We start from the raw sequence: 26,990 nt of genomic DNA on the forward strand, positions 1-26,990 counted from the left end.
CAGGATAAGATAAGCAGTACAATTGAGAATCTACAGTAAGAATCTACACATGATAATAAGAGTACAATAACGGACACAGTGATGAAGGCAAACCACAAGGAAGTACCACTCATAACAAGGATAATAACCGGGGATTTCTTGATATCCCGAGGATCTCTTGGTATCCTCAATATATGTTAGGGATCCCTTGGTATCTCGATGATCTTTTGTTACCCTCAATATATGCTAGGGATCTCTCAGTATCCCGAGGATCTCTTGGTATCCTCAATATATGCTAGGGATCTCTTGGTATCCCGAGGATCTCTTGGTATCCTCAATATACGTGACAAGGATCTCTTGGTATCCCGCACCTCAATTCAGATAATAAATACGTACATGGGATCTCCCTAGATGCCGTCCCGTAGTCCCAAAGTAAAAACACACAGTAGCCACATAAGAATACCCAATTAAGCTAAATTTCGTACCAAGTAAACAGTTAATTCTAGCCTAACATGCTTCACGTAATGCAATTAAGGCAGTTTAAGCAAATAGGTAATTAAGTCAACTAAACATGCTTTTCTAAACTAGCAACAAGCTAAATTCACAAGTAGAATAAAACAGGAAAAAAGAACTCATTTGAAATACTTAAGGAAAAATCGGATTTTCAATAATTAGCTCAAGTACGCGCTCGTCACCTCACGTACAAGGCATTTCAATTATCAAATATATCATATCCTAAGGGGAAGGTCCCCTACACAAGGTTAGACAAGCCACTTACCTCGAACCAGCTCAAAATCAACCCGACACCACTTCTTTGCCACGAGTACTCGACTCCAAATGGCCCAAATCTATCTAATTCAATTGCATAATATATATAACCTTTCAAGTAACTGATTCTACAATTAAAGTCTAAGCTAATGCGCGAAATTACGTAAAATGACCAAAACACCCCTCGGGACCGCGTCTCGGAATCGGGTGAAATTTACATTTTCAGAAACCTCGTACTATCACGAGTCTATACATAACTAGAACACTGAAATCAGAGTCCAAATGACCCCTCAAATCCTCATTTAAAAGCCTCTTAAACTCAAGCCCTAATTACCCATTTTCCCCAAATTTCTCACCACTAATTAGGTCTTTAATCACATAAAAACGAGTTATGAAGTCAAGGGTGTTACCTCCAAGTGATTCCCCTTTGTTTTCCTCAAAAATCTCTCTCAAAAGCTTCAAACCCGGATGAAAAATGGTGAAAGAATGGCTCAAAATCGCAAAGGAAACTATTTATATGTTCTGCCCAGCGATTTCCGCATTTGCGGCCTTCGGACCGCATCTGCGGTCCCGCTTCTGCGGAAACTACGTCGCATTTGCGATTTTCATTTAAATGCTAGCTTCCGCATCTGCGGAACTCTAACCGCAGGAGCGGTTGTGCTTCTGCGAACATTTCACTGCGTCTGCGATTCTTGAGGAATTCCCAAATTCCGCTTCTGCGGCCTCTACGCCGCTTCTGGGCTCCGCATCTGCGGTCCCCAAACCGCAGATGCAAAAATACCAGAAGCAACAAAAAAATACAGCAGCTGCAACATGTTCCTCAATTTCTCGTTAACCATCCGAAATCACCCCGAGGCCCCCGGGATCTCAACCAAAAGCACAAACATCACCTAATACCTTATTCAAACTTGTACCAATCCTTAAAACACTTAAAACAACATCGAAACCTCGAATTAACCAAGGATTTAAGCCTAAGAACTCCAAATTTCCTCAAAATACGCTTTTGATCAAAAAGTCTATCAAACCTCGTCCGAATAACCTGTAATTTTGCACACACGTCACATTAAACACTACGGAGCTACTCCAACTTTCGAAATTCCATTCCGACCCTCGGATCAAAATCTCACTATCGAACCGGAAACTTAAAAAATTTAACTTTCGGCATTTCAAGCCTAAATTAGCTACGGACCTCCAAAACACAATCTGAACACGCTCCTAAACCAAGAATCACTCAACGGAGCTAACGGAACCATCAGATTTCCATTCTGAGGCTGTCTTCACACTCTTCTGACTACGGTCAACTTTTCAACACTTAAGCTCTCATTTAGGGACTAAGTGTCCCAAAACTCTCTGAAACTCAAAACCGAACATTCCGGCAAATCAACTTATCATAAATAAACTTGGGGAAAGCAGTTAATAGGGGATGAGGTGTTAATTCTTAAGACGACCGGCCGGGTCGTCACATCCTCATACACTTAAACATTCGTTCGTCCTCGAACGAGCATAGAGACATTCCTGAAGTAGTGAAAAGATGAGGGTAATGACTGCGCATATCCTGCTCGGTCTCCCAGGTCGCCTCCTCGACCGGCTGACCTTGCCACTGAACCTTTACCGATGCAATGTTCTTTGACCTCAACTTTCTGACCTGCCTGTCCAATATTGCCACCGGCTCCTCAACATAAGATAGATCCTTGTCCAACTGGACTGAACTGAAATCCAACACGTGCGACAGATCCCCGTGATACCTCCGGAGCATTGAAACATGAAATACCGGATGAACTCCTGCCAAGCTGGGAGGTAAGGCAAGCTCATAAGCAACCTCCCCAACACGCCTCAATATCTCAATAGGGCCAATAAACCTCGGACTCAACTTACCTTTCTTCCCAAATCTCTTGACGCCCTTCATAGGAGAAACCCGAAGCAGAACCCGCTCTTCAACCATATAGTAAACATCACGAACCTTCATGTCTGCATAACTCTTCTGTCTGGACTAGGCTGTACGGAGTCTATCCTGAATCACCTTAACCTTCTCCAAAACATCCTGAACCAAATCTGTGCCCAATTGTCTAGACTCATCCGGCTCAAACCAACCCACCGGAGACCTACACTGCCTACCATATAAAGCCTCATACGGCTCCATCTAAATGCTGGACTGATAACTGTTGTTGTAAACAACCTCCGCCAATGGCAGGAACTGATCTCAAAACCCTCCAAACTCAATCACCCACTTACGAAGCATATCCTCAAGAATCTGAATAGTGTGCTCGAACTGTCCGTCCGTCTAAGGGTGAAATGTTGTACTCAACTCTACCCGAGTACCCAACTCACACTGAACGACCCTCCAAAACCGTGATGTGAACTGAGTACTTCTATCTGAAATAATGGTAACTGGACTACCATGCAGACGAACAATCTCTCGGATATAAATCTCCGCCAACCGCTCTAAAGAATAAGTAGTACACATAGGAATGACATGAGCGGACTTGGTCAGCCGATCCACAATCACCCAAATAGCATCAAACTTCTTCAAAGTCCGTGGGAGTCCAACTACAAAGTCCATGGTGATCCGCTCCCACTTCCACTCTGGAATCTCTATCTGCTGAAGCAACCCGCCCGGTCTCTGGTGCTCATACTTCACCTGCTGACAGTTGAGACATCAAGCTACGAATCCGACTATATCTTTCTTCATCCACCTTCACCAATAGTGCTGCCTCAAATCCTGATACATATTCGCGGTACCCGGATAGATGGAATACCGCGAACTATGGGCCTCTCCAGAATCAACTCTCGAAGCCCATCAACATTGGGTACACAAATCCGACCCTGCATCCTCAATACCCCATCATCACCAATAGTCACATTTCTGGCATCACCGTGCTTAACCTTGTCCTTGAGGACAAGCATATGAGGGTCATCATACTACCGCTCCCTGATACGATCAAATAAGGAAGACCGAGAAACCACGTAAGCTAGAACCCAAATGGGCTGCGAAAGATCAAATCTCACAAACTGTCTGGCTAAGGCCTGAACATTCATCGCCATAGGCCTCTTCGATGCTGGAAAATATGCCAAACTCCCCAAACTCTCTGCCCGGCGACTCAAGGCATCAACAACTACATTGGCCTTGCCCGGGTGATACAAAATAGTGATGTCATAATCCTTCAGCAACTCCAACCACCTCCTCTGGTGCAAATTTAGATCCTTTTGCTTGAACAAATGCTGTAAGCTCCGATGGTCAGTATAAATCTCACAGGGAACCCCGTATAAATAATGGAGCCAAATCTTCAGGGCATGAACATTGGAAGCTAACTCAAGGTCGTGAACATGGTAGTTCTTCTCATGAATCTTCAACTGTTTGGATGCGTAGGTAATCACCCTACCATCCTGCATCAACACCGCTCCGAGGCCAATCTTCAAGGCATCATAATAAACTGTATAAGACCCCGAACCTATAGGCAATATCAAAACTGGGGTTGTGGTCAAAGCTGTCTTGAGCTTCTGGAAGCTCGCCTCACACTCCTCCATCCACTAAAATGGAGCACCCTTCTGGGTCAACCTGGTCATAGGGGCCGCAATCGATGAAAACCCCTCCACAAAACGACGGTAGTAACCCGCCAAACCAAGTAAACTGCAGATCTTTGTAGCCGAGGATGGTCTGGGCCAACTCTGCATGGCCTCTATCTTCTTCGGATCCACTTGAATACCCTCGCTCGATACCACGTGGCCTAAGAATGCCACTGAATCCAACCAAAACTCACATTTCGAGAACTTAGCATATAACTTTTTATCTCTCAAAGTCTGAAGCACAGATCTCAGGTGTTGCTCATAATCTTCCCGACTCCGGAATACAACAGAATATCATCAATAAAGATAATGACGAACGAGTCAAGATACGGCCGGAACACACTATGCATCAAATGCATAAAGGCTGCCGGGGCATTAGTCAGCCCAAATGACATAACAAGGAACTCATAATGACCATACCGAGTCCTGAAAGCAGTCTTCGGGATATCTAGCTCCCGAATTTTCAATTGACGGTAACCTGAGCGCAAATCAATCTTAGGAAACACCCTTGCTCCCTAAAGCTGGTCAAACAGATCATCAATACGAGGCAAAGGATAATGGTTCTTCACTGTAACCTTGTTCAACTGGCGATAATCAATACACATACGCATAAAACCATCCTTTTTCTTCACAAACAAGACAGGAGCACCCCAAGGTGATACACTAGGCCGAATAAAACCCTTATCAAGCAATTCCTGTAACTGATCCTTCAACTCCTTCAACTTAGGAGGAGCCATACGATACGGAAGAATAGAAATGGACTGAGTGCCCGAAAATAGATCAATGCCGAAATCAATATCTCTATCAGGCGGCATGCCTGGAGGATCAACTGGAAATACATCAAGAAAATCCCATACTATTGGGACTAAATCAACTGAAGGGGTATCAATACTGACATATCTCACATAAGCTAAATACGCATCACACCCCTTCTCAACCATACGCTAAGCCTTAAGGAAAGAAATAACTCTACTAGGAGTGTAATCTAAAGTACCCCTCCACTCAACACGCAGTATACCTGGCATAGCCAGCGTCACGGTCTTGGCGTGACAATCAAGAATAGAATAATGGGGTGACAACTAGTCCATGCCCAAGATAATATCAAAATCTACTATGCTGAGTAACAACATATCGGCTCTGGTCTCAAAACCACGAAGAGTAACCAAACACGTCCGATAAACGCGGTCCACAACAAGTGAATCTCCTACAAGAGTAGAAATATAAACAGGGAAACTCAAAGAATCTCGAGGTACACCCAAATGTGGAGCAAAATAAGAAGACACATAAGAGTAAGTGGAGCCTGGATCGAATAGAACCGATGCATCTCTATGACAAACCATGACAATACCTGTGATGACAGAATCAGAGGCAACAACCTCGGTACGAGCAGGAAGGACATAGTATCTGGACTAGCCTCCCCCTAGAGGGTGATCTCTACCTCCCCGACCCCCACCTATAGTTGGCTGAGCAGGTAGGGTAGCAACTGGAGCTATAATCATAGCTTGAGAACTCTGCGGGGCACGCTGTGGCTAAGAAGTCTGTAGAGGTGAACTCCTCCTAAGTCTAGGGCAATCCCTCACCACGTGGCATGTGTCACCACACTCAAAGCAAGCTCTGGGAGGATGTGGCAGCTGTGACTGGCTAGGGCAAGGTCTGCTGGACTGACCTCTGAAAGAACCCCGCGCAAGAGGCGCGCTAGAAATCAGAGGTCCATAATAAGGCTCTTGAGGCCTAGGAAGAGCTGGAGCACTACTGGCTACTGGAAGAGCTGAATGAACAGGGAGACTCATATAACCCCTACCATGACGACTTGTAGCTGGGGTACAGGCACCAGAATAATGGCCCGACTCTCGAGATCTCTTGGCCTCCCTCTCCTCTCTCCCCCTAGCATGCATACCCTCAATCCTCCTCGCAATACTCACCACCTGCTGATAAGAAATATCCATCTCCAACTCATGATCTATGCTAGATCTGATACTGGGAATAAGACCCTCAATAAACCGGCGAACCCTCTCGTGGACAGTAGAAACCAAGGCCAGTGCATGCCTAGCCAAACTGGTGTAACAGACCACATACTCTGAAACAATCATAGCACCCTAGCACAAATGCTCAAACTCTGCGCGTCATGCGTCCCTGAAGCTCTGAGGAACATGCTCCCTCAGGAATAGATCTCAAAACTGAGCCCAAGTTAGTGAAGCAACCTCATTTGGACTGTCTAACTCATAGGTGCGCCACCACTCATAGGCGGCTCCTCGAAGCTGGAAGGTAGTGAAAGAAACCCCGCTCGATCCTGAGATACCCATGGTACGGAGAATGCGGTATCACTCATCAAGAAATCCCAGAGCATCGTCCAATGCTAGACCACTGAATATAGGGGGCTTGTACTTCATGAACCTCTCAAGCCTCAACTGCTCATCCTCAGAAGCCGCTGCTCTGTCCTCGGGCTGAACTAGCACTACAGGCGGCACATGAATAATCTTAGGGACCTTCTCAACATGAACTCACTACTCAAGAGTATGGGCGGCATGAGTCTGTGCTCCTCCCTTGGCCTGAGATGTAGCTGCAGCAAGGGGAAGCAACCCTGCCTGAGCCAGAGTGGTGTACATGCTCATGAACTGTGCCAGAGTCTCCTAAAGAGCATCGTTCGATGCTAGACCACTAAATATAGGGGGCTTGTACTTCTTGAACCTCTCAAGCCTCAACTGCTCATCCTCGGAAGTCGCTGCCATGTCCTCGGGCTGAACTGGCACTCCAGGCGGCACAAGAATAATCTCAGGGACCTTCTCAACATGCACTCGTTGCTCAAGAGTGCGGGCGGCAGGAGTCTGTGCTCCTCCCTTGGGCTGAGATGTAGCTACAACAAGGGGAAGCAACCCTGCCAGAGCCAGAGTGATGTACATGCTCATGAACTATACCAGAGTCTCCTTAAGAGATGGAGTAGTAGTAGCGGTAGGCGTATCAGGTGCATGGACTCCGGCTGGATCTGCTGATGGTACCTCGGCGGCAGCTTGCGCAGGTGCTATGGCTGCACCACGTGCGCGTCGTCGACCTCTACCCCGACCCCGGCCTCTGACGGCTGCAGTGGAGGGCGCGGGTGCCTGATCATCTCGGGTAGCACGTGTCCTCACCATCTGTGATAGAATAGAAGACATAAGTTTAGAATTGTGATGTCAAAATATTGCACGACAAGGAAATCAAATGAAGTGGAATTTTCCTAACAGTTACATAGCCTCTCGTAGATAAGTACAGATGTCTCCGTACCGATCAACGAGACTCTATTAAACCGGCTTGTGATCCATGACTCCTATGAACCTAGAGCTCTGATACCAACTTGTCACGACCCCGGTTCACCCTCCGCGAATCATCGTGACGGTACCTAGTCTCTACGACTAGGTAAGCCTAATTTGCGGAAGAATACCAAAATTTGCGGAAGTAAACAATTTAAAACAGAAATAAAATAGTAACAGTGTTTAAATGTGCCGCTCGGCTTACACCATGTTTAACTCTTAATACGAATACATAAATCCAAGACCCGGAAACCCATGAATCACAATCTAAGAAAAACACTACATAGCTCTAACTCCGGAAGGTCTAATAAGAACAGAAAGATACAGAAGGGGTAAATACTAAAAGCAGGAATAAAAAGGGACTTCTTAGTCTGTGGACGCAACAGATGTACCTCAAAGTCGCTAGAGCAGTCGCCTTCTCAAAGATATAGTCCTGAGTAGTGGTACCTGGATCTGCAGATGAAAAACATGCGTAGAAGAGGCATGAGTACACCACAACGGTACTCAGTAAGTGCCAAGCCTAACCTCGGTTGGGTAGTGACGAGGAAGGTCAGGGCCTTACTGAGATTATATAAATATAAAGATGATAGGATAATATAAGCAGTACAATTGAGAATCTACAATAAGAATGTACACAGGATAATAAGAGTACAATAACAGACAAAGTGATGAAGGCAAACCACAAGGAAGTACCACTCATAACAAGGATGATAACCGGGGATTTCTTGGTATCCCAAGGATCTCTTGGTATCCTCAATATATGCTAGGGATCTCTTGGTTTCCCGATGATCTCTTGGTATCCTCAATATATGCTAGGGATCCCTTGGTATCCCGAGGATCTCTTGGTACCCTCAATATATGCTAGGGATCTCTCGGTATCCCGAGGATCTCTTGGTATCCTCAATATATGCTAGGGATCTCTTGGTATCCCGAGGATCACTTGGTATCCTCAATATACATGCCAGGGATCTCTTGGTATCCCGCACCTCAGTTTAGATCATAAATACATGCAGGGGATCTCCCTGGATGTCGTCCCGTAGTCCCAAAGTAAAAACACACAGCAGCTACACAAGAATACCCAATTAAGCTAAATTTCGTACCAAGTAAACAATTAATTCTAGCCTAACATGCTTCACGTAATGCAATTAAGGCAGTTTAAGCAAATAGGCAATTAAGTCAACTAAACATGCTTTTCTAAACTAGCAACAAGCTAAATTCACAAGTAGAATAAAACAGGAAAAAAGAACTCATTTGAAATACTTAAGGAAAAAGCGGATTTTCAACAATTAGCTCAAGTACGCGCTCGTCACCTCACGTACAAGACATTTCAATTATCAAATATATCATATCCTAAGGGGAAGGTCCCCCACACAAGGTTAGACAAGTCACTTACCTCGAACCAGCTCAAAATCAACTCGACACCACTTCTTTGCCACGAGTACTCGACTCCAAATGGCCCAAATATATCCAATTTAACTGCATAATGTAAAGAACACTTCAAGTAACTGATTCTACAATTAAAGTCCAAGCTAATGCGCCAAATTATATAAAATGACCAAAATGCCCCTCGGGCCCACGTCTCGGAATCGGGTAAACTTAACATTTTCAGAAACCTCATACTCTCACGAGTCTATACATAACTAGAACAGTGAAATCGGAGTCCAAATGACCCCTCAAAACCTCATTTAAAGGCCTCTTAAACTCAAGCCATAATTACCCATTTTCCCAAATTTCTCACCACTAATTAGGTCTTTAATCACATAAAAACAAGTTACGAAGTCAAGGATGTTACCTCCAAGCGATTCCCCTTTGTTTTCCTCAAACATCTCTCTCAAAAGCTTCAAACCCGGATGAAAAATGGTGAAAGAATGGCTCAAAATCGCAAAAGGCAACTATTTATATGTTCTGCCCAGCGATTCCCACATTTGCGGCCCTAGGACCGCATCTGTGGTCCCTCTTATGCGGAAACTACGTCGCATCTGCGACTTTCATTTAAATGCCAGCTTCCGCATCTGTGGAACTCTAGGAGCAGGAGCGAATGCGCTTCTGCGAACATTCACCGCATCTGTGGTTCCTGAGGAATTCCCAAATTCCGCTTCTGCAGCCTCTACGCCGCTTCTGCAGCTCCGCATCTGCGGTCCCCAAACCGCAGATGCGAAAATACCAGAAGCAGCAAAAAAAATACAGCAGCTGCAACATGTTCCTCAATTTCTCGTTAACCATCCGAAATCACCCCGAGGCCCCCGAGATCTCAATTAAAAGCACAAACATCACCTAATACCTTATTCAAACATGTACCAATCCTTAAAACACTTAAAACAACATCGAAACCTCGAATTAACCAAGGATTTAAGCCTAAGAACTCCAAATTTCCTCAAAATACGCTTTTGATCAAAAAGTCTATCAAACCTCGTCCGAATAACCTGTAATTTTGCACACACGTCACATTAAACACTACGAAGCTACTCCAACTTTCGGAATTCCATTCCGACCCTCGGATCAAAATCTCACTATCGAACCGGAAACTTCAAAAATTTAACTTTCGGCATTTCAAGCCTAAATTAGCTACGGACCTCCAAAACACAATCTGAACACGCTCCTAAACCAAGAATCACTCAACGGAGCTAATGGAACCATCAGATTTCCATTCCGAGGCCGTCTTCGCACTGTTCCAACTACGGTCAACTTTTCAACACTTAAGCTCTCATTTAGGGACTAAGTGTCCTAAAACTCTCCGAAACTCAAAACCGAACATCCCGACAAATCAAATTAGCAGAAATAAACTTGGGGAAAGCAGTTAATAGGGGATTGAGGGCGTTAATTCTTAAGACGACCGGCCAGGTCGTCACATCGAAAATCTGAGAATCGGGCAGAATTCCAATTTTATGGACGTAAAACGCCAAAAAACGAGGAATGGTCATGACAGGGCAGTGACTATGGTTCCTTAGGTCATTTTTGATGGCCCGAAATATTTTTAGGCGATCCAGGTCTGGGGCCTCAGTCCCATACAGAAGGCTTGAGCTATAGCATACGAAAATTTGGAAATAGGGAAGAATTCTAATTTTATGACCGTAAAAAGCCAAAAAATGAGGAACGGTCATGGCGGGGCGGTGACTATGGTTCTTTAGGTCATTTTTGATGGCCCGAAAAATATTTTAGGTTATCTAGGTCTGGGGGCTCGGGCCTCTACGGAAGACGTGTGCTATAGCACACAAAAATTTAGGAATCAGACGGAATAAACTTTATGGCCATAAAGCGCCAAAAAATAAGGAACGGTCATGGCAGAGCGGTGACTATGGTTCCTTAGGTCATTTTTATGGCCCAAATTTCTTTTAGGTAATCTGGGATGGGGGCCCGGGCTCATACGGAAGGCTTGGGAAAATTCCAGTTATATGACCATAAAAAAATGAAGAATGGTCATGGTGGGGCATTAATTTGGTTCCTTAGGTCATTTTTGATGGTCCAATTTTTTTTAAGTGATCCAGGTCAGGGGCTCAGGCCCATGCAGAAGGCGTGGGGTATAACACACGAAAATATGCGAATCGGGCAAAATTTTAGTTTTATAGCCGTAACACACCAAAAAATGAGGAAAGATCATGGAGGGCCAGTGACTATGGTTCCTTAGGTTGTTTTTAATGGGCGGAAAATTTTTAGGCAATCCGGGTCTGAGAGACCAGGCCCATGCGGAAGATGTGGGCTATAGCACACGAAAATTTGGGAATTGGTGAACGGTCATGGCGGTGCATTGACTATAGTTCCTTAGGTTATTTTTGTTGGCTCGAAAAATTATAGTCGATCCGGGTTTGGGAACCCAGGACCATGCGGAAAACATGGGCTATAACTCACAAAAATTTGGGAATCGAGCGAAATTTCATTTTTATGGCTGTAAAATACCAAAAAATGAGGAATGGTCATGGGGGTGGTGACTATGGTTACTTAGGTTGTTTCTGATGCCCCGAAAAACTTTTAAGCGACCTGGGTTCAGGTGCCTGGGCCCATGCACAAAGCTAGGGTTATAGCTCAAGAAAATCTTTGAATAAGGCATAATTCCTGTTTTATGGCCGTAAAATGCAAAAAACAATGAGGTACAGCCATGGCAGGGTGATAACTAGTGTTCCTTAGGTCGTTTTTAATAAGCCAAAAACTTTTTAGACAATATGGGTTTGGGGGCCCGAGACTATGCGGAAGGTGAGGACTAGGCACACGAAAATTTGGGAATCGAACGGAATTCCAGTTTTATGGGTGTAAAATGTCAAAAATGAGGAATGGTCTTGCCGGTGCGGTGACTATGGTTCCTTAGGTAATTTTTATGGTCCAAAATATTTTTAGGCGATTAGGGTTTGGTGACTCGGACCCATGCAGAGGCATGGGCTATAGCTCAGAAAAATCTGGGAATCGGTCGGAATTCCAGTTTTATGGTCATAAAACACCAAAAAGCGAGGAAAGGTCATGGAAGTGAAGTGACTATGGTTACTTAGATATTTGTTTGCCTAAAATATTTTTAGGCGATCCGGGTCCGGGGGCCCGGGGCCATGCGGAAGGTGTGGGCTATAGCACACGAATCTCGGAATCGGACGGAATTCCAGTTTAATGGTCGTAAAATGCCAAAAAATGAGAAATGGTCATGGCGGCATGGTGACTATGGTTCCTTAGATCGTTTTCGATAGCCCGAATATTTTAGGCGATCTAGGTCTGAGGGCTCCGGCCCATGCAGAAGACGTGGGCTAGCACACAAAAATCTGGGAATCAGGCAGAATTCCAGTTTTATGGCCATAAAACGCCAAAAAATAAGGAACAATCATGGGGGCGGTGACTATGGCTCCTTAGGTTATTTTTATATGTCCGAAATTTTTTTAGACGATCCGAGTCTGGGAGCCCGGGCCATGTGGAAGGCGTGGGCACACGAAAATCTAAAAATCTGGCAGAATTCTAGTTTTATGACCTAAAAACACCATAAAACAAGGAACGATCATGGCGTGGTGGTGACTATGTTTCCTTAGAACGTTTGTGATGGCCCGAAATTTTTTTAGGCGATCTGGATCTGTGGAACCATGCCCATGCGGAAGATGTAGACTATAACACACGAAAATTTGGGAATTTATTGCCGTAAAATGCCAAAAATGAGGAACAATCTTGGCGGGGCGGTGACTATGGTTCTTTAGGTAATTTTTGATTGCCTAGAATTTTTTTAGGCGATCCCGGTCTAGGGGCTCGGGCCCATATAGAAGGAGATGTGTGGGCTGTAGCACACGAATATATGAGAATAAAACAAAATTCCAGTTTTATGATCGTAAAACGCCAAAAAACGTGGAACAATCGTGGCGGGGCGGTGAGTATGGTTCCTTAGGTTATTATTGATGGCACAGAAAAATTTTAAGGATCTGAGTATGGGGGGGCGGTCCCATGCGAAAGGTGTGGACAACATACAAAAATCTAGGAATTGGGCGGAATTCAAATTTTATCGCCGTAAAACACCAAAACGAGGAACAATCACGGCAGGGCGGCGACAATGGTTCTTTAGGTCATTTTTGATGGCTTGAAATTTTTTAGGCAATCCCAGTCTAGGGTCCCTAGCCCATGCGGAAGGTGACACGTAGGTTGTAGCAAACGAATATTTGGGAATCAAGCAGAATTCCAGTTTTATGATCGTAAAACGTAAAACAAAATGAGGAAAAATCATAGCAGGGCAGTGTCTATGGTTCCTTAGGTTATTTTTGATGGAGAAAAAAGTTTTTAGGCGATCCGAGTACGGGGGGCCGGGCCCATGCGAAAGCCGTGGGCGACATATGAAAATCTAGGAATCCGACGAAATTCAAGTTTTATGGTCATAAAACGTCAAAAAACGAGAAATAATTATGGCGGGGCGGTGACTATAGTTTCTTAGGTCGTTTTTGATGGTCCAATTTTTTTTAAGCGATCCAGATCTACGGGCCCGGGCTCATGCGGAAGACGTGCTATAACACACATAAATATGGAAATCAGGAGGAATTCCAGTTTAATGGCCATAAAACGCCAAAAACGAGGAACAGTCATGGTGACTATGGTTCCTTAGGTCATTTGTGATAGCCAAAAATAATATTAGATGATCCGGGTCCGGGAGTCCGGGCCCATGCAGAAGGCATGGGCTATAGCATACAAAAATCCAGGAATCGGGCAGAATTCTAGTTTTATGACCGTAAAATGGCAAAAAGCGAGAAACATTCATGGCGAGGTGGTAACTATGGTTCCTAAAGTCATTTTTGATGGCCTGAAAAAGTGTAGGCGATCTAAGTCCAGGGGCCCGGGCCGTGAGGAAGGCGTGGGCATAGCACACAAAAATTTAAAAATCGGGAAAAATTCTCGGTTTAAGACCATAAACTGACAAATACGAGGAACGATCATGGCGGGGCAATGACTATGTTTCCTTAGGTCCTTTTTGATGGCCCAAATTTTTTTGATGCGATCCGGGTCGGGAGGCTCTGGCCCATGCGGAAGTCTAAGGTTATAACACACAAAAATCTAGGAATCGGGCGGAATTCCATTTTTAAGGCCGTAAAAGGCCAAAAAATGAGAAACGATCATGGCTGGGCGGTGACTACGTTTTCTTAGGTCATTTTATGTTGCCCACAATTTTTTAAGGTGATCGGAGCCCAGGCCCATGCGGAAGGCATATGCTATAGCACAGGAAAATCTGAGAATTAGACGAAATTCTAGTTTTATGGTTATAAAATGGCAAAAACGAGGAACGGTCATGGCGCGACGGTGTCTATAGTTCCTTAGGTACTTTCTGATGGCCTAGAAAAGATTTTGGCGATCCAGGTCTGGGGCCCGTGTGGAAAGCATGGGCTATATCATTCGAACATCTGAGAATCCGATGAAATTCCAGTTTTATGGTCGTAAAACGCCAAAAAATGAGGAATAGTCATGGCTGAGCGGTGACTATGGTTCTTTAGATCATTTTTGATGGTCCAATTTTTTTTTAGGTGATCCGGATCTAGGGGCCCTGGCCCATGTGGAAGGCATGGGCTATGGCATACGAAAATCTAGGAATTGGGCGGAATTCTAGTTTTTTGACCGTAAAACGCCATAAAATGAGGAACGATCATGGCAGACGGTGACTATGGTCCCTTAAGTCATTTTCAATGGCCCGAAATAATTTTAGGCAATCCGGGTCCGAGGGCCCGGCCCATGCAAAAGTCGTGGCTATAACACACGAAAATATCAGAATCGGACGAAATTCCAGTTTCATGGTCGTAAAACGCTAAAAAACGAGGAACGCTCATGGCGGGGGTATTGACTACGGTTTCTTAGGTCGTTTATGATGGACCAAATTTTTTTTAGGCGATCCAGGTCCAGGGGTACGTGCCCATGTGGAAGGCGTGGGCTATAACACACAAAAATTTGTGAATGCGGAGAAATTCCAGTTTTATGGCCATAAAACGCCAAAAAAGGAGGAATGGTCATGGTGAGGTGGTGAATATCGTTCCTTAAGGCATTTTTGATGACCTGAATTTTTTTTAGGCGATCCAGTTTTGGGGGCTAGGGCCATGCGGAAGGTGTGGACACACGAAATCTAAGAATTAAGCATAATTCAAGTTTTACGGTCATAAAATGCCAAAACTCGAGGAACGATCATGGCGGGGTGGTGACTATTGTTCCTTAGGTCATTTTTAAATGCCCGAAATTTTTTTAGGCAATCCAGGTTCGGGGGCCTGGGCCTATGTGGAAGGTGTGGGCTATAGCACACAAAAATCTTGGAATCGGGCGAAATTTCAGTTTTATAGCCGTAAAACGCCAAACAATGAGGAGCGGTCATGGCAGGGTGTTGATTATTGTTCCTTAAGTTGTTTTTGATGGCCCGAATTTTTTATAGGCGATTTGAGTCCAGGGGTGTAGGCCCATGCGAAAGGCATGTGCTATTGAACACAAAAATCTAATAATTGGGCAAAATTCCAGCTTTATGACCGTAAAACGACCAAAAATGAGGAACGTTCATGGAGGGGCGACGACTATGGTTCTTTAGGTCCTTTTTTATGGCCCAAAAGCTTTTAGGCAATCCGGGTCCTGGGGCACAGCCCCACGAGGGAGGTTTGGGTTACAACATAAAAATCTAAGAATCGGACAGAATTCCAGTTTTAAGGCCGTAAAACGCCAAAAAAGAGGAACGATCATGGCGGGGCAGTGACTATGTTTACTTACGTCATTTTTTCTTGCCCAAATTATTTTTAGGTGATTCAAGTCCAGGGTCCCGGACCCATAACATACGAAAATTTGGGAATCATACTAAATTCTAGTTTTATGGCCGTAAAACGCCAAAAAATGAGGAACGATCATGATAGGGCAGTGACTATGGTTCCTTAGATCATTTTTAATGGTCTGTAAAATTTTTAGGAGATCCGAGTCTGGGGACCCGAGTCTATGCGGAAGGCGTGAGCTGCAACACATAAATATCTAGGAATCGATCGAAATTCCAGATCTATGGCCGTAAAACGTCAAAACTGAGGAAAGGTCATGGAAGAATGTGACTATAGTTCCTTTGGTCTTTTTTATTTCCCAAAAAAATTATTTAGCGATCCGGGTCCGGGGGCCCGGGCTCATGCGAAAGGTGTGGGCTATAGCACATAAATTTGGGAATCGAACGGAATTGCATTTTTATGGCCGTAAAATACCAAAAAATGAGGAATGGTCATGGCGAGATGGTGACTAAGATTCCTTAGGTTGTTTTTGATGGCCTTAAAAGTTTTTTAGTCGATCCGAGTCAGAGGGACCGGGCGCATGCGAAAGGCATGGGCTATAGCACACCAAAATCTAAGAATCGGACGGAATTCTAGTTTTATGGCCATAAAATATCAAAAAATGAGGAACGATCATGGCGGGAAAGTGACTATGGTTCCTTAGGTCATTTTTAATGGACCGGAAAATATTTTGGCGATCCGGGTCTGGGGCTAGGGCTCATGTGGAAGGCGTGAGCTATAGCACATGAAAATCTAAGAATCTGGTGGAATTCCACTTTTATGGCCGTAAAATGCCAAAAAATGAGGAACGGTCATGGAAGGGCAGTGACTATGGTTTCTTAGGTCATTTTTGGTGGTATTAAAAATATTTAGGTGATCCGTGTCCGGGGGGCTTAGGCCCATGCGGAAGGCGTGGGCTATAGAACACAAAAATCTCGGAATCGGGCGGAATTCGAGTTTTATGGCCGTAAAACACAAAAAATGAGGACTGGTCATGTCGGGCTGTGATTATGGTTCCTTAGGTTATTTTTGATGGTCCGAAAAAACTTTGGGCGATCTAGGTCTGGGGGCCCGGGCCAATGCGGAAGGCGTGGGCTATAATACAAGAAAATCTCAAAATCGAGTGGAATTCTAGTTTCATGGCTGTAAAATACCAAAAAACGAGGAACGTTCATTGCGTGGTGGTAACTATGGTTTCTTAGGTTGTTTATGATGGCCCGAAATTTTTTAGGCGAGAGGAGTCCAAGTGCACGGGCCCATGTGGAAGGCATGGGCTAGCATACGATAATTTGTGAAACTTGCGAAATTCCAGGTTTATGACCGTAAAATGCATAAAAAGGAGGAATAGTAATGTCTGAGCAGTGATTATGGTTCCTTAGGGCATTTTTGATGAACTGGAAAAATTTTAGGTGATCCGATTCCAAGGGCCCGGGCCCATACTAAAGGAGTGCGATATAGCACACAAAAATCTGGAAATCAGAGGGAATTTCAATTTTATGATCGTAAAACGCTAAAAAATAAGGAACATTCATGGCGGGGCGACGACTATGGTTCCTTAGTTCATTTTTGATGGCTTGGTAAAATTTTAGGCGATCTCAATCCGGGGGCCTGGGCCCATGCGGAAGGCGTGGGCTATAACACACGAAAATCTGGAATGAGGTGTAATTCTAGTTTTACGGTCGTAAAATGCCAAAAAATGATGAACAATCATGGCGGGGCGGTGAATATGGTTCCTTAGATCGTATTTGATGGTCCGGAAATTTTTTAGGTGATTTGGGTCCGGAGGCCTAGGCCTATGTAGAAGGCGTGGGCTATAGCCACAAAAATCTTAGAATCGGGGAAAATTCTAGTTTTATGGCCGTAAAACACCAAAAAACGAGGACTAGTCATGGCGGGCTGGTGACTATGGTTCCTTAATTCGTTTTGATGGCCTGAATTTTTTTTAGGCGATTTGAGTCCAAGGGCCTGGGTCCACGTGAAAGGCGTGAGCTATAACACACGAAATTTTAAAAATATGGTGGAATTCCTGTTTTATGGCCGCAAAACGATAAAGAATGAAGAACGGTCATGGCAGGGCGACGACTATGATTATTTAGGTCCTTTTTGATGGCTAGACTTTTTTAGGCGATACGGGTCCGGGGGCTAGGCCCCATGCGAAAGGCATGGATTATAGTACACAAAAATTTAGGAATTGGGCGGAATTGCAGTTTTAAGGCCGTAAAATGCCAAAAAACGAGGAACAATCATGGAGGGGCAGTGACTACCTTTCCTTACGTCATTTTTTATATCCCGAAATATTTTTAGGTGATCCAGGTCTAGTTTCCGGGCCCATGCAGAAGGCATGGGCTATATCACACATTTTTTTTGAATTAGACGGAATTCCAGCTTTATGGCCGTAAAACACCAAAAAATGAGGAATGGTCATGGCAGAACGGTGACTATTGTTCCTTAGATCGTTTTTAATGGTCATAAAAGTTTTTAGGCGATCCGGATTCGAGGACCCAGGCCCATGCGGAAGGCGTGTGCTATAACATAGAAAAATCTGGGAATCGGTCGGAATTCAAGTTTTATGGCCATAAAATACAAAAAAATGAGGAAAGGTCATGGAAGGGTAATGACTATGCTTCCATAGTTATTTTTGATTGCCGAAAAATTTTTAGGCGATCCGAGTCCGGTGGCCCTGGCTCATGCGAAAGGTGTGGGATATAGCACACGAATTTGGGAATCGAGTAGAATTCCAATTTAATGGACGTAAAATGCTGAAAAACAAGAATGGTCATGGAAGGGCCGATAACTATATTTACTTACGTTATTTTTTCTTACCCAAATTTGTTTAAGGTGATTCAGGTCCAGGGGTTCGGGCCAATGCGGAAGGTATGTGCTATAGCATACGGAAATTTGGGAATTAGAGGAAATTCCAGTTTTATGGCTATAAAACGCCAATAAAATGAGGAACGGTCATGGCAGGACAGTGACTATGGTTCCTTAAATAGTTTATAATGGTCCAGAAAAATTTTAGGCGGTCTGAGTCCAGGGACCAGGGTATTTGCGGAAGGTGTGAGAATCAGTCGGAATTCTAGTTCTATGACCATAAAACGTCAAAAAACGAGGAAAGGTCATGGAAGGGTTGTGACTACAGTTTTTTGGTCTTTTTGATTGCCCAAATTTTTTTTTATCGATCCGGGTCCAGAGGCCCGGGCTCATTCGAAAGGTGTGGGCTATAGCACACAAATTTGGAAATCGGACTGAATTCTAGTTTTATGGCCGTAAAATACCAAAAAATGAGGAATTGTTATGGCGGGACGGTGACTAAGGTTCCGTAGGTCATTTTTGATGGCCCGAAAAAAGTTTTGGCGATCCGGGTCAGAGGGCCCGGGCGCATGCGGAAGGCATGGGCTATAGCACATCAAAATCTAAAAATTGGACGAAATTCTAGTTTTATGATTGTAAAATACCAAAAAATGAGGAATGGTCATAGAGGAGCAGTGACTATGGTTCCTTAGGTCATTTTTAATGGCCCAATTTGTTTTTTGGCGATCCGGGTCTGGGGCCAGGGCCCATGCGGAAGGCGTGGGCTATAGCACATGAAAATCTAAGAATCTGGTGGAATTACAGTTTTATGGCCGTAAAACGCCAAAAAATGAGGAGTGGTCATGGCAAGGCGTTGACTATGGTTTATTAGGTCAATTTTTATGGTCTTTAAAAACTTTAGGTGATCCGGGTCCGGGGGATCGGGACCATGCGGAAGACATGGGCTATAGAACATGAAAATCTGGAAATCGGGCGGAATTTCAGTTTTATGACCGTAAAACGCCAAAAATGAGGAATGGTCATGGCAGAGTGGTGACTATGGTTCCTTAGGTCATTTTTAATGGTCCGAAAAAACTTTGGGCGATCCAGGTCCGGGGTCCCGGGCCAATGTGGAAGGCGTGGGCTATAACATAAGAAAATCTTAGAATCGGGAGGAATTCTAGTTTCAAGGTCGTAAAATGCCAAAAAATGATGAACGTTCATGGCGTGGTGGTGATTAAGGTTTCTTAGGTCATTTATGATGGCCCATTTTTAGGCGAAATGGGTCCAGGGGTACTGGCCCATGTGGAAGGCATGAGCTATAACATACGATAATTTGTGAATCTGACGAAATTCGAGTTTTATGGCCGTAAAATGCATAAAAAGGAGGAACAGTAATGGCTGGCAGTGATTATGGTTCCTTAGGTCATTTTTGATAACCTGGAAAACTTTCAGGCGATCCAGTTCGAGGGGCCTGGGCCCATACTGAAGGCGTGTGATATAGCACACGAAAATCCGGAAATTCGATGGAATTCTAGTTTTATGGTCGTAAAACGCCATCTCCGACAGCTTGAGCCCATACAGGAGGCATGAGCTATAACACACGAAAATTTGGGAATCACGCGGAATTCCAGTTTATGTTTCTTAAATGCCAAAAATGCATAACCTGCATGGCTATATGGTGATTATTGTTCCTTAGGTCATTTTTAATGGGCCGAAAAATTTTAGGCTATCTGCTGGCCCTGGCACATGTAGGAGGCATGGGCTATAGAAAAAGAAAATCTGGGAAACGAGCGAAATTCTAGTTTTATGGCCCTAATATGCCAAGAAAGAGTAACGTTCATGGAGAGGTGGTGAGTATTGTTCCTTAGGTCATTTTTGATGGGCCGTCAAAATTATAGTTGATCGGGGTCCGATCGCCTGGGCCCATGCAAGAGGCGTGGGCTCTAGCACACCAAAATCTGAGAATCGATCGTAATTCCAATTTTATGGTCCTAAAATGCCAATAAACAAGTAACGGTCATGGAGAGGCGGTGATTATTGTTCCATATGTCGGTTTTGATGGGCCGACAAAATTTTAGTCGATTCGGGTCCTGTGGCCTTGGCCCAAGCAGAAGGCGTGGGTTATAACACATGAAAATCTTAAAATCGGGCGGAATTCAAGTTTATGACCTTAAAATGCTAAAAATGAATAATGGTCATAGCAAGGTATTTTCCCTTAGGTTTTTTTATATGCCGGCAAAATGTTAGGCGATCCCGGTCTGGTGGCTCGGGCCCATGCAAGAGGTGTGAGCTATAACATACAAAAATTTAGAAATCGGATGTAATTTCAGTTTTAGGCCATAATACGCCAAATAATGAGTAATGATCATGGTGAGGCGGTGACTATTGTTCCTTAGGTCATTTTTTATGGTCAAAAATTCTTTAGACGATCCAGGTCTGGTCACCCGAGCCCATGCAGGAGGCGTAGAGAATCGGGCAGAATTCTAGTTTTATGGACCTAAAATGCCAACAAATGAGTAACGACCATGGCGAAACGGTGACTATTATTCCATACATCATTTTTTATGGGCCAAAAAAATATTAGGTGATCCGTGTCCGATGGCCCGATCCCATGCAAGAGGCGTGGGCTATATACAAATCTTGGACTCGGGCGGAATTCCAGTTTTATGGCCGTAAAATGCCAAAAATACGTAACGGTCATGGCGAGACGGTGACTATTGTTCCTTATGTTATTTTTGATAAGCCCGCAAATTTGTTGGCTATCTGGGTCCGGTAGACCAGGCTTATGCAGGAGACGTGGGCTATAGCATACAAAAATGTGTGAATTGGGTGGAATTCCAACTTTATGGCCCTAAAATGCCAAAACATTAGTACTGCTCATGTTGGGATAGTGACTATTGTTCCTATAGGCCATTTTTTATGGACCTACGAAATTTAATCCCAATTAGAGTCCGTCAAAATAATCTACAAGCTCAACATGTACATTAACATACAAAAAATTTGAGATAATCATAAATTCATGTTGCATGACCTTGAAACCTCATAAAATAAATTCGGATGTTATGGCAAAGCAATGAGTAGTGGTCACCAGGCCATTTTCAATGGACCTACGAAATTTCACATCGACCAGAGTACATCAAAAAACTTCTACAAAATCAGTATGTATTTATAAATAGAGAAAATGGATATAATCATAAATTTGTTTTGCTTGACCTTGAAGCCCAAAAAATAAACTCGAAAGCCACGGAAAAGCAATGAGTATTGGTCAATAGGCCATTTTTATGGATCTACAAAATTTCAGGCCAATCAAAATCCGTCAAAAAAAATTCTACAAAATTAACATGTACTAATACACACGAAAAAATGTATATAGTCATAAATCCGTTTTCCATGACCCCGAAACACCAAAAAACGAACTTGAAATGCGAAAAAGCAACATTAGTCATGGCGAAGTAATCGGTATTGTTCAGTAGGTCATTTCCAACGGGACCTAAGAAATTTCAAGCAAATCAAAGCCCGTCAAAAAATTTCTACAAAATATGTATGTTCTAATACACACAAAAAATGGATATAATTATAAATTCGTGTTGCATAACCTCGAAATGCCATAAATAAACACGAAAGTAATGATGAAGCAGTGAATATTGGTCACTAGGAATTTACAATGGACCTACAAAATTTTAGGCCAATCAAAATCTGTCGATTTTTCTTTTACAAAATTAGCATATACTAATACATACAAAAAAGAGGATATTATCATAAATTCGTGTTGCATGACCTCGAAACCCCATAAAATGAACTTGAAAGTCATGAAAAAGTAATGAGTATTTGCTATTAGGCCATTTCCTATAGACCTATAAAATTTCAGGACAATTAGAATCAGTCAAAAAAATTCAACAAAATCAACATGTACTAATTCAAAAGAAAGGTAGATATAGTTATAAATTTGTATTTATGATCTCGAAGCACCAAAAAATGAACCCAAAATGCCAAAACGCAACGTTAGTCATGGCAAAGGCATGACTATTGGTCTCTAGGTTGTTTCCTATAGACCTAAGAAATTTCAGGCCAATTGTAGCCCGTCGAAAAAACTTTATATAATCAGTTGTACTAATACACATAAAAAAAGTGGATATAATCACAAATACGTATTGCATGACCTCGAAATGCCATAAAATAAACTCGAAAGTCATGACGAAGTAATGAGTATTGGTCACTATGTTGTTTCATATGGACCTATAAAATTTATGGCCAATTAGAGCCCGTAAAAAGTGCATATAATCAATAAATCATGTTGCATTACCTCAAAATGCCAGAATGAACTCTAAAGTCATGACGAAGCAATGAGTATTGGTCATTAGGTCATGTCCTATGGACCTACAAAATTTCACGTTAATCAAAGTCCGTCAAAATAATTCTACAAAATCAGCATGTGCTAATATACACAAAATTGAATATAATCATAAATTCGTGTTACATAACCTCGAAACTCCATAAATAAAACTCGAAAGTCATGGCGAAACAATGAGTATTATTCACTAGGCCATTTCTCGTGGACCTACAAAATTTTAGGTCAATCAGAATTCATCAAAATAATTCTACAAAATCAACATGTAAGTGAATATAATCATAAATTCGTGTTACATAACCTTGGAACGCCATAAAAGAAACTCGAAAGTCATGGAAAAGCATGAGTATTGGTCACTAGACTGTTTCCTACGGACCTACAGAATTTCAGGCCAATCAGAGTTCGTCAATTATTTTGTACAAAATCAACATATACTAATACATACGAAAAAGTGGATATAGTCATATTGCATAACACTGAAATACCAAAAAATGAATCCGAAACACCAAAAAGCAATATTAATCATGGCGAAGTAATCAGTATTAGTCTGTAGGCCGTTTCCTATGGACCTGATGGTAGCACACTCAAAAGACATGTACCTTTTTGTTTTTGAGATTTCTTCTCCATAGAAAATTAGAGCAAAATATGTGTGACCTAGCGAAGTAATAAGTATTTGTCTATAGGTCGTTTCCTATGGACCTGATGGTAGCACACTCAAAAGACATGTACCGTTTTGTTTTTGAGATTTCTTCTCCATAAAAATTTAGAGCAAAACATGTGTGACCTAACTGTCAGTGGAATAAGAATTCACAGAAACGAATTCAAATTTCAACAGCTAGCGTCAAAAGCGTGAATTTTATCTGCTTATCTGTTGAATTTTTGTAGAATAGAGTAATTTAATATTTGTATGAGTAGAAGGCAGGAGGTACTCATAAAATAGTTGAGTCGCGTGTAAATCGATTCATATTGTGAAATCATAGATCAATAGTTAATCATATGCGTCCGCCGTCACGCTCCTTTTCACCATCCGTGACCACGCGAAAGAATTTTAAAATTCGTCACCACCCGCCGTAGCAAGAATTAAACTCAAAGACAATACTCCATCTGTTTCATATTAAATGAGATAATTTATTTTTTAGTCTGTTCCAAAATAAATGACACATTTCTAAATTTGAAAATAATTCAACTTTAAACTCTTTCATTTTACCCATTTACCTTAATGAGAAGCTCTTATAGCCACACAAATGTCACGACCCTACAAACTTTTTACCTCTTAAGCGTTTAAGACCACAAGTTTCAAAAGTCTTCTTATTTTTTCTTAAACTCCGTACCAAGTTAAATTACCTCATATAATATAAAACGGAGGGAGTAATACAAATCTAATAGAAAGTCTAATTCATTAAAGAATTTTCTCAAAAAGTGCCTGATATATTAAAATTTATGTGCACCAAAGATATTACTAAGTGAAAACACAAATATCTAGCATATCGTCAAAGATGAAACAGATAAACACAAGATGAGAAGAAGGAAACTCACTCTCCAAACCTTTCAGGAGCAAATAGTTTGGAAACCATACAAATGAATTCTTCGTAATAAGACTAACTGCTGACGAAACCAATTTATTTCAGATAATTAATTGGATTAATTTGAAATCATTGAACATATTCTTTCAGATAGAAGATATGAACTAAAACATCAAACAGATATTTAAATACTTTTCTCTTTCTTATTCATCAAACAAAGGTTCCGCAGTTCCTCCACAACTTCTTGGTCAATCTCTTTTTCTTCCTTTATTCTTATTTTCTCACTCAATTCCTTTGATTTCTCCCTCAGTTCTTCTCCCATCTTCTTCTCCATTATAACATTTCTTATGGCTTTTGCTATCTCCTCTCTTTTTAGCCCTCCTTTTTCATCTCTCTGAACTTTCAATGCCATGCCAAGCTCAATTGCATAATTTGCAGTAATAAACTGATCCACATTAAATGGCATGGCTATAAGCGGAACCCCAAAATGTATACACTCAACTGTAGAATTCCAACCACAATGATTCAAGAATCCGCCAATACTTGTGTGTCCCATAATTTTGGCATGAGGTACCCATCTTGAAACAACCATTCCTCTCTCCTTAACTCTATTCAGAAACCCCTCAGGTAAAACTTGTTCGACTTCGCTCCCTGGAAACCTAAGTACCCATAAAAAGTTTACATTGCTTAGCTCAATTCCATGAGCAATCTCTTGAATATTTTCCTTTGACCAGACGTTTTCACTTCCAAATACTGCATAGACAGTTGAAAATCGATCTTTCTTGTCGAGCCATTCTATGATGTCGGAATCCTGATCATCCTGAGTGCTTTCATCAGTTTGCCCTATGAGTGGACCGACACTTAAAGTCTTCTTATTGATTATAGAGGACAGGTACGTCATATATTTAACCTCAGTTTCCTTCCAATTGTTGATCAAAACGATGTCACAAGACTTTTTGCGTGCACTATAGACGAGGATTTTTTCCAAAAATACTGTTATAGACGATCCAGTAGGCTTTGAAATCAGTCCTATTTCTATCTCATTGTTAGAGAGACATATTTCTGGGAAAGGGTAATCATCAGTAGCACCATCACTCAAATAAATATGATACATAAAAGAATAGGATGCTGCACTAACAACTGAGAAACTAACAATAGGAATATTTTTTGATAAAGCAATATCTGGAGCCCATGCCTGAAAGAAATCTTCTATGATCAAATCAGGGTTAAGATTGTCGACTATGTTGGAAAAGCTTTCGCCAGCCATTTTATAGGCCGTGAAAAGAGGTGGATAGAGTGAAGGAAGACCTTTGGTGCTCTGGTAGTGTGAAGGAAGATCGGGCATAGATGGCAAGTGAAGTTCTATGAGTTCGATATTAGTGTTTGAAGCATCTGAGAAGTATTTTTCTTGACTTTGCTTGAGGAAACTAAGGACGGCAGAAGTGGAACAAAGATAGATGTGGAAGTTGGCTTTGGACAGCTTTTTGGCAAGTTCAAAAAATGGAGTTACATGACCATGTGCTATCATTGGAATCATCAGAATTTTTTGAGGGTCATCAACCTGCTGCTTTTTCCCCTCCATGAAATCAAATTGTTGGAAAAGATCAGAAGAGAAGAGAAGAGAGGAGGGGAAGACTTCTTTTATTGAGGGTGAGAAATTCTTTAAACTTTCTTGATTCATCCAATACAGAAGAAATCTATTTATAGGCAAGAAGACTTTCTTTTTCAGAAACGTAAAAGACAGCCCGTGCATAAAGCATCTTATATTCACATAGGATAATGACCTTTTAGGGATCAACTAGACACCTTCAGAAGAGAAAATAACTTGCTAAACTTAATAATTTTGCTATGTAACATAAATAAGATGCACATGGTGTAGTTAAATTACTAATTGGCAAAAAAAATTAGTCATTTATTGATTCTTGTAATCTGTATAATTATTACACTAGTATTAGTACCCGCGCGATGCGCGGATAATTAAAAAGAACGATGTACACCGTAAAGTTTAACATGTTAGTGTTAATACCATCTTTACAACCAAACATTAAAAACATTTTAGGACTTCGGTAAAACTTTCATTCCATCTCCTAATAAATATTCCATAAAAAATAATGATACTATACAATTTGCTTGATATGAAGGTTCCACGAAAAATAATGATGCTATACAATTACTTGATATGAAGCATGTGCCTAAAGGAACATTATTGTAGCAAATGCTCATGGACATATTGCAGTGCATTTTTCAGAAGTTGTCATCTGTATTGAGGTTTATCACTACAAAAAAGCATGGGTAAAAATTCAAGAATTTTTGGTCCTTGGGCGACAATTTTTGACGAAAATGAGAGACAACATATATTGTATTACTGATGAGATAATGAAGAAGACATGCTAGAATGATCCTTTAGAAGGAAACTTAGTTGGCATCTAAAATTGTTGCACACTTTCAGATTTTGAATAAGTGTAGAATAAAATATATTCAAATACATCAATAGCTTGAATTCTAGGAAGCCGAT

General features: G+C 42.1%; 1 protein-coding gene across 1 annotated transcript; it reads right to left on the reverse strand.

The window, feature by feature from the left end:
* Nucleotides 1–24,545: 24,545 nt before the first annotated feature.
* LOC104224584 (UDP-glucosyltransferase 29-like) lies at nucleotides 24,546–26,170 on the reverse strand. The gene has a single exon (XM_009776267.2). It carries the CDS (start codon nucleotides 26,154–26,156, stop codon nucleotides 24,660–24,662), a length of 1,497 nt encoding a protein of 498 aa, XP_009774569.1. The 5' UTR covers nucleotides 26,157–26,170; the 3' UTR covers nucleotides 24,546–24,659.
* Between the last annotated feature and the right edge of the window lie 820 nt (nucleotides 26,171–26,990).

This window comes from Nicotiana sylvestris, chromosome 12 (assembly GCF_000393655.2).
Source record: "Nicotiana sylvestris chromosome 12, ASM39365v2, whole genome shotgun sequence".
NCBI lineage: Eukaryota > Viridiplantae > Streptophyta > Magnoliopsida > Solanales > Solanaceae > Nicotiana > Nicotiana sylvestris.

Bases quoted from the DNA above. Each gene is read 5' to 3' on its own strand.
- LOC104224584 (XM_009776267.2), bottom strand. From the start codon at position 26,156: ATGAATCAAGAAAGTTTAAAGAATTTCTCACCCTCAATAAAAGAAGTC.